The sequence below is a fragment of the Bubalus kerabau genome, chromosome 1, assembly GCF_029407905.1.
Source record: "Bubalus kerabau isolate K-KA32 ecotype Philippines breed swamp buffalo chromosome 1, PCC_UOA_SB_1v2, whole genome shotgun sequence".
NCBI lineage: Eukaryota > Metazoa > Chordata > Mammalia > Artiodactyla > Bovidae > Bubalus > Bubalus kerabau.
Window position 1 is genome coordinate 92,589,233 of NC_073624.1, and position 16,275 is coordinate 92,605,507.

At 52.7% G+C, this 16,275-nt stretch overlaps 1 protein-coding gene and 1 long non-coding RNA gene across 2 annotated transcripts; both read left to right on the plus strand.

Moving 5' to 3' along the window:
* The first annotated feature begins 4,097 nt into the window (after positions 1–4,097).
* Positions 4,098–6,651, plus strand: AQP6 (aquaporin 6). The gene is made up of 4 exons (XM_055566342.1): positions 4,098–4,493; positions 5,283–5,441; positions 5,705–5,785; positions 6,439–6,651. The coding sequence occupies exons 1-4, from the start codon at positions 4,101–4,103 to the stop codon at positions 6,649–6,651; spliced, it is 846 nt and encodes a 281-aa protein (XP_055422317.1). The 5' UTR covers positions 4,098–4,100.
* A 1,768-nt stretch (positions 6,652–8,419) lies between these two features.
* On the plus strand, positions 8,420–12,365 carry LOC129653456 (uncharacterized). Its single transcript, XR_008715141.1, has 2 exons — positions 8,420–9,034; positions 9,434–12,365. It is a non-coding gene; the product is annotated as an uncharacterized LOC129653456 (long non-coding RNA).
* The last annotated feature ends 3,910 nt before the right edge of the window (positions 12,366–16,275 follow it).

The window sequence follows — 16,275 nt, forward strand, 5'->3', positions numbered from 1 at the left end:
TCCAGGTCACCTGGAGACCAGGGCCACCACCCACTGAAGGCTCTCAATCCCGGGGCCCAGAGCAGGGGCCTCAGGTGCTACTTGTCCTGGACCATTTCTAGCCCAGCACGGTCTTCACAGCTCTCACTGGCGTGGGAAGGGAGGTGACAATCCTAATAATCACCATTATCTGACTTTCTCCAAGGCATCAGCACATTCACTCCTAACAACATATTGCTGCTGCCGCTGCTCAGTCGCTTCATTCGTGTCTGACTCTGTGCGACCCCATAGACAGCAGCCCACCAGGCTCCCCCATCCCTGGGATTCTCCAGGCAAGAACAAAGGCAAGGTTGCCATTGCCTTCTCCAATGCATGAAAGTGAAAAGTGAAATTGAAGTTGCTCAGTCATGCCCGACTTTTAGCGACCCCATGGACTGCAGCCCACAAGGCTCCTCCATCCATGGGATTTTCCAGGAGAGAGTACTGGAGTGGGGTGCCATTGCCTTCTCCAACAACATATTAGGGAGGTGGGAACTAACGTCTCCACGTTTTTGGTTTTTTTTTGGCCTTGGAGGCTCAGCTTGCAGGATCTTAGTTCCCCAACCAGGGACTGAAACTTGGCACCCGGCAGTGAAAACTCAGAATGCTAACCACTGAACCACCAGGGAATTCCCATCATCTCCACTTTAAAAGTGGGGAAGCTGAGGTGACAGGAGTTAACACTGGTCAGGGGTGCGGAACACACGGCAGTATTCAAATGCTTTCTCTTTCTTATCAAAGGTTCTCAACAGACAGGCATGACTGCTGTTTGGTGCCTGCGTACAGGTGCAGAAATTGAGGCCAGGTAATATGCAGGGACTGGGACGTGTTCTCAGGCCCTCTATGACCCTGTCTGAGGGGAGCAAAGGAGGGAGATGCCCTTGAAATTCACTGGGACAGCCCCTAGGCAGGGAATTCCCCCCACCCCTCCGTGCCAGGGAGTAATGTCACTCACACTGTGCCCACAGCCACATTCCTTCAGCCTGGAGCATTTCTTGAAAGAGTCCTTCATGCCACGCAAGCCTGGGAGTCTGCACTGGAACAGTGGCAGCACCAAGGAGGTCAAAGCCAGAAGTAGCCACTAGTTATTCCCAAGCCCATCTTCTCTATGAAGTTTGCCCTGACTCTGCTGGAGGGGGGAAATTAGGGCAGGCTTCATAGAGGAATTGAACTTGAGCAAAGTCTTGAAAGAAAACCAAAAAAGAAAAGCATTCCAAACCCAGAGTCTCCACTACTCAGTGACTACCCAGGCACGTTTCAAAGAGCCAGCCAGGCAGAGGGAGACGTGAAAATCACAGATGAGGCTGGGAATGGCCGAGAGAGGTCCCCAGTCACTCGAAAGGAGCCAGGAACCCAAGGAGGGGCCCCAACTCGAACCCAGGAGAAGGGCTGCCTCTTCTTCAGGATCAGATGGAAGCTGGCAAGGGCACAGGGGGCTGCAGGGACAGGGGACAGGGGAGAATATACTAAGTCTTGCCAGCTGGTTTCACTTTCTAGGTAGAGCAAGAGGCAAATCGATCTGCTGGAAGAAAGCCAGAGCAAGGTAGGGTACTGAAAGAGAGTAGGAAGATTTGAAGTAGGGCTTAGAATAGGGAGAAAGCTGCCTGGAGACAGTGTGGTGTATGGATTACTGAGACCCCTACTGAGGCCAGAGACCATAGGCTTGTCAAGGCATCCGTCTGCATGGCTGGGCGAGTTTCTCCAGCAGTGCTCAGCAGCACAGATGGGAGCAGAAGGGTGTGGAGGAGAACATGCATGGAGGAAAATGGTGGGGGGCAGGGAGGGCAAGGTGCAGAGAATGGGAAGCTGGGACAGAGGACACTGCAAAGTGAGACGCCAGGGGATCTGGCTGGACAAGGTAGAATCAAATCAGGAGGGTGGGATGAACAGAAAGGGGGGAGGGGAGGATTGGGGGAGGGATGTGGCTGGAATTGAAGTGGGAGAGGGTGGTTGGACAGAGCCTGTGGTCAGAGTTGGGATATTTCACTTGAAGATTTCAGAAGGCCTGTCCCAGGTAAGGACAGGCTGTACGGTGAGCTGGCTGAAATGAAGCAGACATGAAAGCCTCCAGGTCAGGAAACTTATTCACTCATGCATTCATTCAGCAAATATTTATTGAGCACCTGAGCCAATCGCTACGCAAGAGGGTACATGTAGGGATGAACAAAACTTGGTTCCTGCCCCCCTAAGGGGCTCCCCGCCTCACTGGGGCGATACAGTAACAGCATGACAGCACTCATGGTGACTGCAGTGTAAATGGCCAGGTGTGGTGAGGAGGCCTCACCCAGGAAAGGGCCAGGCGATGTCAATGCTGAGCCTTAGGAATAGATTGCTGTTGTTCAGTCGCCTACTAGTCGGGTCTGACTCTGTGACCTCATGGACTGCAGCATGCCGGGCCTCCCTGTCCCTCACCGTCTCCCAGAGTTTCCCCAATGTCATGTTCATTGCTTTGGTGATGCCATCCAGCTATCTCATCCCCTGACGCCCTCTTCTCCTTCTGCCCTCGATCTTTCCCAGCGTCAGGGACTTTTCCAGTGAGTTGTCTGTTTTCATCAGGAATCAATTAGGGCTCCCCCAAACAAAGGACATGGGGTGGGCTTTCCAGAGAGAGGAGAGAGAATCCCCCCAGGGGAGACCAGCATGAAGTATTCTAGAACCACTGGCCATTTGGTGAGGCCAGAGGGTAAAGGACAAGGCAGGAAGTGGGGACAGCTGAGGCAGGAGAAGCAGGGTCCCAGAGGACCGTGGGGGCCAGGCACGGAGCTCACAGAGGTGACCAGAGGCTTTGAAGGGATTTTAGCGAGGAGCAGCAGGATCAGATTTGCATTTTAGAAAGATCACTCAGGCTGCAGTGTGGATAATTGATTGGAGTGGAGCAAGGGAGACGACGGAGAGAATGGTTGAAGGCTGCAGGGCAGCAGGGGTGGCAAGAAGAGGGCAGTGTCAGGAAATACTTGGGATTCAGCATCAGTAGGACTTGATGCCTTGGCTGGATGGGGGCGGGAGGGCGAGGTCAAAGATGCCTCGCAGGTGCCACCAACTGAGCTGGGGACAACAGAAGGAGTGCATTCAGGGGGCCCGGGGAGAAATGAGAATCTCATCATGAGACACGTCACATTTGGGGAACCTGCGGACACCAGGGGACACCTGCTGGGCAGGGACACATGGCTCCGGGCACAGCCCAGGCACTCTGCTGTGGGTAAGAGGTGACGAGCGCATTATTTTAGCAGCTCGGCAGGTTCTTCTCAGGGACAAAACACTTCTGTTTGAGAAAATACCTTGGTATATTGCTGGGGGTTAAAGGGCAGAGCCTGGGTGTGGGTAAACTAAGGCAGCATAGTCAAAAGAACGGTAAGCTGCCCTGTGAAGGGGCACAAGACGGCGAAGAGTCAGTGGAAACTCCAGACCGGTGGGCAGCAGCGGTACCCACCGCCACAGGCGTCACCAGTTAGCTGTGGAGCAACTCCCCACCCCCGCACCTGCTCCTCTGCACTCCTGCAGGCCCACGTCCTCAGTAAAGTTGACCCCATTCACATCAGCTTTCAGAAAATGGTGCTCTAGGTGGAAGTGGAGGACAGAGCTTCCTTCACATCTGGGTTTATGGGGTGCAGAATAGTGTGAACCCATCCAGGAGACTAGGAGCCTGGGGCAGGGGGTGCACGGGGCCCTCTGACATAGGCCTTGGACTTGGGGATCTGAGTGATCTCATTCTCTCTAAGCTGACGTCACGGATGGGAGCATCCTAGGGTCACCTGGGCCCCCAGACTGGGTGTTGGCCAGCAGCAGAGTTAGGCCTGCCCCGCTTGGAAAACTCCTGGGAGGTTCCAGTTCAGTGCCCAAGGACAGCCCCCCTCCTTTGGCTGTCATGTGAGTTTAGGGTGGGGCGAGCGTGTGGCCACCCCCACACCTCCCACCCCACCCCCCGAACACACATAACCCTGTCAACCTGCCCCCTGCCAGTCTGACCAGCATGGTCCTTAAACCAGCAGCACCGTAAGGAGCTGCAGGCTGGGGCCGGAGCAGCCCGAAGACAGGAGATCAGAAGAGGCAGAGATCAGAAGAGGAACATAGACCTGGGGGCGATGGAGTCAGGCCGGTGCAGCTTGGCTAAGATGCTGGTGTGCCGGCTCTGGATGACCATCAGCAAGGCTCTGTTTGCCGAGTTCCTGGCCACGGGGCTGTACGTGTTCTTTGGCGTGGGCTCGGCTCTGAGATGGCCCCTGGGGCTTCCCTCTGTGCTGCAGATCGCCATCACCTTCAACCTGGCAACGGCCGTGATCGTGCAGATCACCTGGAAGGCCAGCGGGGCCCACGTCAACCCTGCCGTAACGCTGGCCTTCCTCGTGGGCTCCCACATCTCCCTGCCCCGGGCTGTGGCCTACGTGGCTGCCCAGCTGGCAGGGGCCACGGCGGGAGCTGCTCTGCTTTACGGGCTCACGCCTGGGGACATCCGAGAAAACTTTGGGGTCAATATGGTAGGTGCAGGGAGGGGGAGCGGCAGGTCCATACAGGTGGTAAGTGGGGAGGGCCAGGCCGGGGCAGAGGGGATACAGCAGAGCACGTGCTCCACACCTGCTCTGGGGACGTGGGGCCCTGGGGAAAGACCATGGCCTTAGTGCAGGCAGAGCAGGAAGGGGACTGTGGTGTGAGGAACAGTGGGGAGACGGGGGACAGGAAGAAGCCACACTGAGGGCCAGGAGTGGGAGGAGGACCAGGCACTTCAGGGTTGGAGCAGTCAGGGAGAGCAGGGGCTGTGGGGGCAGCAGGGGACCCTGCACCTACTTCACCTCCCCGTCCCCAACCCGTTTCCTCCTGTTCCTCTGTCCCCAGCACTCTGCGGCCTGTCTCACCTCCCCAGATTTCTCTACTTACCCATGTTCCACCTACGTCCCCAGTCCCCACCTTCCACTCCTACACACTGCCCCTCCCAGCCAGCCTACAGGCGAGCATCGTGCAACACAGCTTCTCCAGCCTTCCCTCCCCCACCAGCCCTGAGCCCCGACCTCCTCCTGGACCGTGGCCCTGACCACCCCATGGAGTGGGTGGGGTGCTGCTCACTCCCACAGGGAACAGGTGTCCGGTGGGCTCACTTCAGGGTTCACCTGAACCCCAGTGCACCGCTCTCCCCAGCCCATGAGCTCCTTAAGTCCTGGGGGGCTGGTGGTGGCAAGGTGTCGCAACCTTTACCGTGAGGAACGAGGGCCCAGGGACCACCATCCCCAAGCAGAGTTCGCTGCCTCCAGCATAACCCCCTGCTCGCACAGGTCCGGAGCAATGCCTCGACTGGCCAGGCGGTGGCGGTGGAACTCATCTTGACCCTCCAGCTCGTGCTCTGCGTTTTGGCCTCCACTGACAGCCGTCAGACCACGGGCTCCCCTGCAGCCACAATTGGAGCCTCGGTGGCAGTGGGCCACCTCATCGGGGTAAGGGGCACAGGGGACACCCGCCTGTGTACCCACTGGCCCCTCCCTGGGGAGGCGGCGGGGCCCTGGGGGCCAGAAGTATCCCTCCCCGAACTTCTCATGCCTTGGAGCCAAGGCTATGCCCCATTTCAGGCCCAGGGCAGGGGGACCCAGAGCCCCAGTTTGGGGCTGGGGCTTGAGCCGGCGGGGCGGGGAGGAGAGGACTGTCCTCTCCCAGGCCTGCTTTCAGGCTGCTCACGCCCTGCCCTGCATTCGTTCCCCAGATCTATTTCACCGGCTGCTCCATGAACCCAGCCCGCTCCTTTGGTTCCGCTGTCATCGTGGGGAAGTTTGAAGTCCACTGGGTGAGACCTTCTGCCGGCAGCCAGGGGAGGGGAGAGGCCCCAGTGCCCATAGGGACTTTCACCAGAAGGGGGGCCCCAGACACTGGGGGAGACCTGCCACGGACCATCTTCACTCCCAGTGGAGGTTTCCCTAAGCTCAGAAGACCAGGGCCAGCGTCCTTTCTTGCCCGCCTCAAAAAGTCAGGGGCACCCAGTAGACTGGTGAGAAGTGGGCCAGGGCTGGCGCTGCAGCATTGGCCTGGGCCTGAAGTCCTGGCTGCTTCCTTATTCACTTCCTCCAGCTGGACCAGTTTCCAAACTTGGATAGAGAAAAAGACAAACAGAAATAGACACACAAACACACCAGCAGGACAGGAAGAGCACTAGCCGGGGTTCTGGGCTGGAATGGGGGAGATGAGAGGGAGGCAGGGGTGGTGGGGGCCTGACCCAGCCCCGGGGAGGCTAGGTCCCTGCACCTGCAGAGACTCAGGGTCGGGATTGCTGGGGGTGGGGGGGTGGGGGCAGTGGACAGGACTTGTGCTTCTTGAATTTGCCACCTTGTAGAAAGCTCCAGGGCTCCCAGGAGACCAAGTCAACACTGGAAAGCAGGTGGAGTCCCAGAGCCGCCCTGTGGTCTTGGCTCACGAGCAGGGCATCTGCTTCTGCCTCCTCAGATCTTCTGGGTGGGACCCTTGACAGGAGCCATCCTGGCTTCGCTGATCTACAACTTCATCCTGTTCCCTGACACCAAGACCCTGGCCCAGCGACTGGCCATCCTCACGGGCAGTGCAGAAATGGAGAAAATGGAAGGGGAGGAACCCCAGAAAAAAGAAACCCAGGCCAACTCAGAGGACACTGAGATGGACAGTGTGTGTCAGGTGGCATAGAGCTTGGCCTCTGCCCTCAAGCTTCTGAAAAGAGCCCTCAAAGTGGACAGCATGCTTTATATAACCAGATTTCAGGTTTTCCTGGGGACATGGGGGGCTTGCGAGGTGGGGTGGGAAGGCTTGGCCTCTTGACCTAACAGGGTGGGCAGGGGATCCCCAGCATTACATTTCTAGAAGGAACCTGGGAAGCAAATCTGCTCCATTTCCTCCTCTTCCATCACTTTTAATGGGGCCGAGAAGAGGGAGGTAGGGGAATTCATCACCACTCTCCCTGTCTCTCATCTGTCTGGACCCCAGGCAGGACCCTGGGCTTCCAGGTCCCCATGTCTTGGAGAAAAAGGAATCTGAGCCCAGACAGGCTCTCTGCTCAGAGGCTGTGGGGACCTCTGGGAACTCTAACTTCTCACCCCACTGTTGGAAGGAGGATCCAGACTTCCCAGAAGAATCAAGTCTTAGGCCAGCCTCTGAGCTCCAAGGAGGGATGTCTCTGCCCTTGGATGTGGATGGGGGATGTGGCTCCCCCTCAGACTGGGGGCTTCCTGAGGCCAGATTGTCCCCTCCCAATAGATCTTCATTCCTCACACCTCCACATGAGGAAATCAGCAGAGAGCCCGTCCCTTGGGAAGAGCTGGCACTGAGAGGAAGCTTTTCTCCAGCTAGTGGAGGGGCAGGATACGGGTAAGGGAGGTTTAGCCCAGATGGGCCTTTCTCCCCAGGTGTTCTGCCTTCCACTCCAGCCCCTCCACAGAAACAATCCTGACGGGGAAAGGTCCCGTTGCAGCACTCAGTCCGTGACCTAGGCCTGAAGAAGCCATCTCCAGACTCATTCTTAGCTCTGCCGGGATCCCCCATAAGCTGTTGAATATGCCCCAAGGATGGTGGGAAGTCAGGAATAACCCAGGAAACCAAGATTTGCAGTTCAGTGCCTCTGAAAGACTACTGGAGTCTCACCTAGTTTGTTAATATTTACAAGCTGCTATAAATCTACTCTGCCTATGACCTGGGATCCTGTCTGGATCTCAGCTTCCTCAGCTGTAAGGGCTGTAAAATCTACCCCCGAGATTGATGTTAAACAAGAGATTGGAAAATGTGTTTGGAAGTTAAAATGATAGAATAGAAAAACAAATCCAATAAATGATTCTTGTTGCTGTTACTGTAATTATTGGGTTTGAATACAATTGCTGTTGATAATGGGAGGAAGGAGGAAAAAAGGGACAGGGAGATGATTGAGAGGGAGGGAAAAGTGAGTAGGCTTTTCTCATTTCATCTGCTCTACTTACCCAGGGCCCTACCTTCTTCTCTCCTGGACCTACTGACCTTTGTGAGCTTTGTGAGTGTGTGTGTGGGGGGTGATGGGGGAACAGGAGTCAGGTTGGGGAGGAACCCTGGAATGAAGAGACAAGCCAGTAAAAGTCAATTTTTCTCATCTCTATGGTGCCCATCACTATGGTACCCTGCACTACAGCAGTCAAAAGCATGAAAAACATAGGTCCTTTTCCATGCCAGCCTCCCAAGGACAGGGCAACAGGGCCCATTCTGTGACAGTGCAGTGGCTGAGCCCTAAGAGCTCGTGGCCACAGCAGCCGTGTTCTGTAATATGGTCAGTGCAGAGAACCACTCACATCTCTCCAAGCTGGGCCCTACTCATTCATCTTCACAATCTCTCAGAGCTCAGGGCCTCCTGTGCCCTTTTATGAGCAGGGACAGCTGGGCGTGCACCTGTGTGCACACGCACACATGCGTGTGATTGACTTGCTAAAGGTCACCCAGCTCAGTACCACAGACCCCCCCCCAAGGTCTCCCCAGCTCCCAGCTTAGAATTTTCCAAAATAGAGCTCCAGGGGGGCTTATACAAGCAGCGGCCAGAGAAAAGAAGGAAGCAGGAACTAGAAGGTTGAAGAGGACAGGGGGGTGGAGCTCCTGCACCAAGCTCTTAAGCTCCGAGACAAATTATCTCCGCATCCCTGAGAACCAAGCACGCAGTGGGTGCTCAATAAAAGTTTGATGAATGAATGACTGAGGCTGGGAGGCTGGGGAGGTGGTAATTGATCAAGAGAACTTGGGAGTCACTGCTCCAAATAACCCAAGAAGACAGCAGCTGAGAAGCCTACGCTGGAAGGCTGGGGGAGCTGGGGAGAGGCTGCACAGCTACTCGAGCTCCTGCGCCTGCCCTAGAGCAGACCGTGGAACCTCTGTCCCAGCTGGCCAAGAGCATGAGGGTGACTGCCTGAAGAGAAAGCAGGGGGCTACTTTCCCAAATAGTTCTTTAAAGCTGTGCTCTGTCAGAATAGACTAGAGCAAGAGACAAGCTTCATGAGAAGTGAGGAATTAGGTTAGAATCTGAAGAGCATCCAAAGTTAGACACAGGAATGAGTAACCAAAGGTTAGCTTCTCCTTCTCTGGAGCCCTTTAATAGGACAGCCGGCCATCTGCTTGGATGTGGGAAGGGCTGGCCTTTGGGGAGCCAAATTTCAGTGGCTCCAGCCAGGGTCTTTGCTTCACAGGCACAACTGGAGCCTGGATGGGGGGCTGGGGAGCTTGGGGAGGACAGAGACCCAACCAGGCAGACCCTTGGTGTGCACTCCCTTCCTCCCTTTTGTCAGGGGAAGTTTTTAATTAATGGTGTGTAATCTGATCTGGCCCTTCTCCCTGCTGAGTGCTGCCTTCAATCAGCGGAGCCATCTGCAATTGCAATTCATAATTCTCCTGAAAGGGAGGGGGACCTGGGACGGATGCCTTGGTGATTAATACAATTAGCCTTTTATGTTGATGATTGTCTTAGCAGGAGCAGATGATGCGAGCGCAGAGCCTAGGCTGTCGCATCCCCATTGGCTGGCAGACAGCCCCTCTCCATTCCCCACCCCCACTGCCTCCTCCGGGTGTAAAGAGGACACAGGTCTAATCTGGGACCATGCTGCACAGTTGGGGGGGCTCCACGGAGGGAGCTCCTGGGACTGAGAAGAATTTGGGCTCCTGGGACTGAGAGGAGAGGAACAAGACAACTATCCAGAGACGTTCACTTTCCAAAGAAAATCACTTGGGCCTAAAGGATTCTGTGCATCAAGGGTTTTTTGTTTCTTAAATAGTAAAGACCATATAAAGATAGAATAGGGGCTGAAAGTTTAAACACAGGCTCAGCTGCATGGACTCTGACAAGTTACTTTAGGATCCTGAGCCTTAGTTTCCTCATTTGGAAAACAGGGTCTGTTCATAAGGGGCTGAAGAACCCAACGGGGCCTGACACACAGATCTCATTCAGTGGTGGTTTTCAATGTAATGGAGGTAGCCCTCTGCCGAAAAGTTCAGCTGTTTCTCCTGCGGTTTTTAACATGGCCAGGCTATTACTAAAGAAGGGATCACTTTCTCCCCATACACAAGCCTGAGCTTGAATAAAGGAGACAGAGAGGGAATGTGTGTGTGTGTGGAGAGAGAGAGAAAGTGTGTGTGTGCTGTGGGACAATGGGGAGGCAGTGAGGAGGATCCCAGAAAAAAGGAGTCAAAAATCAAACCTGAGAAAGAGATGGCAGGCCCTCTTCAGAACACAGTGGTGAAGCATTTGGATGGACTGCAGTTTGGGGAAGACTCAATGAAGCAAAGGAGGCTGGGTGGATATAAAGCGGTGAAAAGAGCAGGGCTTTGAGCACCTGGAATCTCATACGAAAGTAAACAAAAGGGGAGCAGCGAATAGAGCTGAAGGTTTAAGAGGCAACATAGATCAAAATCTGTGATCTTTAATCTATAATGAGGTCAAGTGATCTGGAACAAGCTAATTGGGGTTTTGATGGGAGACTCTGCTCGGTCAGGAGAGGTGATCAGCTCAGCCCCTTTGGGCTCACAATGCAGTTCTCCATGACCTGGAACAAGAAGACAGCTCCTAGCAAGAGGTGTTAACTGATAGATAGCCAATGCCAGGCCTCTGGAATCTCAAGGGGAGGACAGTGAGGGACAGAGGGAGGGGAGAGGTTAGGGCTAATCAAGAGGAAGCTTCCGGCCAAGAGGTCACCACTCGGGCAGCTGGGGCAGGGAGTCTGCACAGCCAAGCTCTGTAATCACTTCTCAGGGGGGAGCAGCTACACTGAGGAGCAGTCACATATTTAGCAAAAGCTGCAGAGGGGAGGCATGGTTAGTGAAGGGGGGTTATGAGACTGGGGAGCCCAAAGGCACTAATTAATAGGCTACAGTTAAAGGGCAGAAAAGCAGGGAATGGAAATTTTTCAGAGCTCTGATTAAGTCAGATAAAGAGTCAGTTTCTGCCTAAGCTGGGGGTGCAAGACGCCAGAGACAGAGACCAACAACTCCCCTGCACCCCCGCGGACAGATGGAACAAGGCTCAGGCAGGCCAGGGCCCAGCCCCGGTCAGAAGAGAGGACAGGACAGCAGTCCAGGACAGCGACCAGTTACAGATCACCAACCTAGAGGCCCCTCCCCAGCCCTGTTGATGCTTCCAGGCCTTTCGAGCCGCCAGGGTCAGCCTGAATCCCAGCTTTCAAGTCATCAGCTCCGGGCTCTCTGAAGCTTCCAGTTCCTCCCTCCTCTAAAGTTCCACAGCACTCTGCACCCACCTCCGTCCTGGCACTGAACACATCTCTTCATAGTTTTGGGAACACCTCTCTCTACCCAAGCAGGAAGACTTTCTTAAGCAAAATTATATTTTTAGTCTCATCTCCAGGCAACAGGTTCCTTAACTTGACCATCTGTCCCCATTTTTTGTCGGTGCCCATAACATGGCCTTCCAGTTTCCAGTGAGGAAAGTGAAAGTGTTAGTCGCTCAGTCACGTCCAACTCTTTACAACCAGGCTCCTCTGTCCATGGGATTCTCCAGGCAAGAATACTGGAATGGGTTGCCATGCCCTTCTCCAGGGAATGTTCCCAACCCAGGGATCAAACCCAAATTTCCTGCATTGCAGGCAGATTCTTCACCATCTGAGCCACCAGGAAAGCCCCACTTCCTCAAGGAGGAAAGACCTCTGGCATTCCAGATTTGGTGAGCGAACTGGACAAAGGATTATACAGGTTATCTAACACCTCCATGTAAAGAACCTTGGATGTTTCAATACTGTACTGCGATTTCAGAACTCTACCAGGATGTGTTGTTATATCATGGCCAGAGCCTCACTGATCCACGCCTTCTTTTCCCCCTTCTCCAACTCAGGGGTCACATGTAAGGGTTCTGGGGGTCATGACTGGGGCAGATTTTGATTCTCTTCTACACATTGCTTGTCTGCTTCTTCATACCAGTTGTCCTGGGGCTAAGCCTTGTTTTTCCTATACTGCAACTGCCCTCAGACCTGGGGAAACTCCCGTTTTAATCTCTCTCTGATCACAGCTAAGTAGAAGGTTCCCTTGCCTCCACACTGGGGCTAGCCAACAGCCTACCTCTCATGAACAGCTAACATTTCCAAGCCAAACAATCTGGACGATAAGATGCACCGCTACTGTACCAGCCACTGAAGAAAAGCACTGTTATACACCACTGATTATAAGAGAATCTAACTCTCATTAAATTGTATTTTTAAGTGCACTTTACAGTAAGGAAATGATCATTTCTCCTTCAAGTCTTGGCTCCTTAGCTCAGATTTGGGAATGGAAGGCCCAAGTGGGACCGCATCACAGGGCTCAAGTCTTCTTCCTTAGATGACATTCATTGCCCTCGTATGCACTCAACTCCTCTGTGCATCTGTTGCTATTCCAGCTTTTAAATGCCCAGGCTGCCCCTCACAGTGAGCACCTCTTCTCCTTCAGCACCAGAGTCCACTGAAGTGAACCCCACTTTTTTCACAGAGGCAAAACAAAACACAAACCCTGCCAAAGCCTGGACTGCCATTTTTGAGATCACCACCTAGCACTCCGACACCAATTATCCAACCAGTTCCTACCCTATGGGGCTACCTGCCCCTGAGCCTCCAGACCAGGGACCTGAGAAGATGCCGAGATTAGTCATCTGCTCTGAAGTGCGCTAAGACGGCGCCAATAAGCTGCCGACTGCAGGCAGTTCCCGTTAAAGCAAAGCAGCTGGAAAGGGCTTAGCCCTTTAATGCTAGCAGCTGTATCTCCACAGTGTGGCTGCTCTGCTGAGGGGCTGGACTCTGTCCAGAAGCATCAAGCATTTAGCCCCAGTCGATGTATATTAACCTAGGAGGAGAGCAGCCAGCTCCCTGGGAAGAGGGGAGGTGGTTCAGTTAAGCACCTCCACCCCCAGGCTTTGCTTTCCAATGAAGAAGAAAAATCCCAGCCCCTTTGTAGGGCTCACTCTACTAAAATCTGGACAAATGGTATCATCTCACAGGCAGAAAGAGCTTTTCTCACAGGTAGCAAGAACAACTCCATTTTTAAAACTCACCTAAGGACTGAGCCACTTATTAGGTTGTTTGTTTGTTTTTAACATTTGGCTGCATTGGGTCTTAATGGTGACTTGCGGGCTTAGTTGGCCCTGCAGCCTATGGGCTCTTAGTTCCCTGACTGGGAATCAAACCCATGCCCTCTCCATTGGGAGAATGAAGGCTTAACCACTGGACCACCAGGGAAGTCACTCCACTTGTTAGTTTTGACAAGACTTTAGGCCACTAACCAGACACTCGTTCTCCTTTGACCTTATTTTTTTCCTCTGAAGTCTCAAGTATTCTTTGGATGCCAGGTGTACATTTGTGTGAACACAACAAACGGGCTTCCTCTTTTCCAAGAAGCTCCTCAGAGCCCTGGGCTCTGAGGGTGATGAGGGAGAAAGCTGAACAGCCCTCAGAAAGCCCTGGCACAGAGCTGGCTGCTGAAGAGAGATCACTCGAAGACTTCTTACTCAAAGCCAGATGGTGAACATGAGACGGGGTGAGAGCTAATGCCACTCAGGGGAAAGCCAATAAGCTAATCCGCTGACATGTCTCTAGAAGCGGGCTGATGGCTTTGGCTCAGAGTCTTGCCTGATCTTAGCTCTGGGCTTCAGAGCACACAAGATGCACATGGGTGACCCGGGAACAGACTCCCACCAGGACAAACTTAAGCTCATCCTCCACCAGCCCATCCTCTCTTTCCACACAGAGGACAGCACCAGACCACCAAGCCCAGGTCCTCCAACCGACCCAACAACCCAACACTATGGAATGAATAGTCTCCAGTCCCAATGCTTTTCCCAGCGGTCTGGGCCTTCCTGCTCTTTCTGGGTCATCTGTCGAGAGTGCACAGGCACGTCTGCATACAGCCAGCCCTGAGTCGAATTATTTACATACTTAATATTATAGGCCCCATGATGCTGATGAAGTCTGAAGTAGCAAACACCACAGCTAACCTCCAGAGCAGGAGCTGTAATCTCCAGGTTCTAATCCCAGCTAAACTACAATTTATGAGAATTTGAGTCAAATTACTTCACTGAGTTTGTTATCAGTTGGGATCCCATCACATGGGTGTGGTGGGGTCAAATATGTTAAATGCAAGCACCCTGTATATTGTAAGTAGCCACATTACATTTCCTAGAGGCTTTGTGGAGAATCAGTTCTTAATTCCATCTTCATTGATGACCAGAGAAGATATTAACTGGCAAGTGCTTTATTAGAAGTCTAAATATCCATTTACATGTGTCTAAGCCCAACACACATATGGTGTCCAACTGTGTGAGATGCAAGAGTAATGCTGTATAAAAACAGTGAGACTAAATGAAGCCTGGCAAGAGTTACAGAGGGAGAAGGTATACAAAAGGGAAAATTCCTGCTTCCAACTCTGTGTCCCTGAAAAGTGGCCTCCTTTCCCATCCTACACGACTGCAGAGGACAAGGCTCCCACACACTGCAAGGTTATTCCTGGTGACGTCAAGCTGTCTTCAGCCTGACTTCGTGAATAGAAACCATCAACAAATATAGACTCTGAAAATGAGAATCTCACAAATCACCCAAGTTAAGGACCTCTTCTTGGTCTGGGGCCTTTCACTTATTTACAAAATATACCAGCTACAGGAAGCAGATTTTATTTTAATTACTGAATTCTTAGGTAAAGTGGCCCCTCTCCAAACCCTGTTTACACTGACAGCACCATGGCTCACATGCCCTGGCTCTGCAGGCTGAAAAGCTTTTCGCGTCAGTGGCTCAAGCTTGAGTCACGACCGAGATTATCGTTAAAGCACACAGATCAAGAACCTACTGTGTGAGCCACGCCATCCTGAACTCAGCAGCTGCCACTCTTGCCTCTCAGGTCTGGATGCCACAGCAGCTCTTTCCCTGCTCCTGCTGAGAATCTAAGAAAAGGTGACACATGATTAAGCAGACTGCTCAGTATCCCAGGCACAGCCTTGGGTCGCCCAAACACGTTCCAATAGGAAACCACATACTGGATGTGCATGCACGTGTGTCTGTCTCCCTGTCCGAAGGCTGAGGTGGGCAGAGAGGCCCTACTATAACCAAACAAAAATACCAAGCCTGGGATCTCTGCTCTCAGCACTCGCACAGTGCTCCTTGTCACTTTGTGTCGCTCGGTAACTGAAGCATGAATTTAGGAACTCAAGATCCCTTTCAATGCCACAGGGTCGGTTCATAGCCCCAAATGACTTTTTTTCCCACAGTTAACTCAACTGAGCACCCTACAGTCTTCTGATGGAAACTCAAGATGCCTTCTTGCCCTCTTATTTCTGCAAGCAAAGAACTCACCTTCTCAAGGAAGAAAAAAAACCATTAAATATCCAGTAATAAACACCAACTGTTGCTCCTAAATCAAACCATGTAATGCTTGCCCAGTTAAATCAACATCAAACTCAGGAGCCTTACACAGATGGATGGAGATGAATGGATTTAAAGATGTAAATATTCTGGCTATTAGCAAGTGGGATAATAAAGCTAAACTGCATTAAAGACAGAGTAAGAGGCAGCATCAGAAAGGGTTAGCAGCAGGAGGTGAGGGTGACACCCACTCCCAAGCCCCTGCCACAGATCTCACATCAAGGGAGTACAATTTAATTAAGAAAGCCCTCGAAAGTCAAGCTGTTCCACATGAAGTACTGTTAAAGAAGTTGAAGGTTGATGCATATTTCCCTCTGCTAATATCAGAATTATTTTCATGGCTAAGGTCTCTTGGCCTAGCCCAGAAACCAAGCAACTGGCTGCCAACATTTGACACACAGGACCATTTCCTTTTTCGTTAATGGGCCATCAGTTCCTGCACAGGGTCTTCTTTTGCCTTCACTCACATTATACAATCCATTTGCTTCCTCCACATTAGTGACTTAAAATGTACCTTGGGGAGATACTACAGAACAGCAAATACGGAGACAGGCCAACACTAAGCTTGCAGAGAAATGAGAAAGACAGCATCCAGGACAAAGTTTAAAAAAAAAATTCCTAAAAGGCACACGTGTGTGTGTGTGTGTGTGTGCGCGCGCGCGCAAAGAGAGAAAGGGGAGAGGGGACCCATCCTGTCAATTTGCTGAGGCAGATGGGCCCTGCCACGAGAGCTACCACCTCCTGGGAAAAAAGCCAGTAGGTTGCCTCCTCTCTCCACGGTTACATATTAAGCCTGCAACTGTTTACGTTCAATCTCAGATACATTCTGTTCACCAGCTTCAGAGTTCCAAGTGCAGGTGCCCTCGGTTAATCATCCCAGCTCACTCCAGAGGCACTTCCAGCAGTGATGGGTATTCCAGGCAGGCAG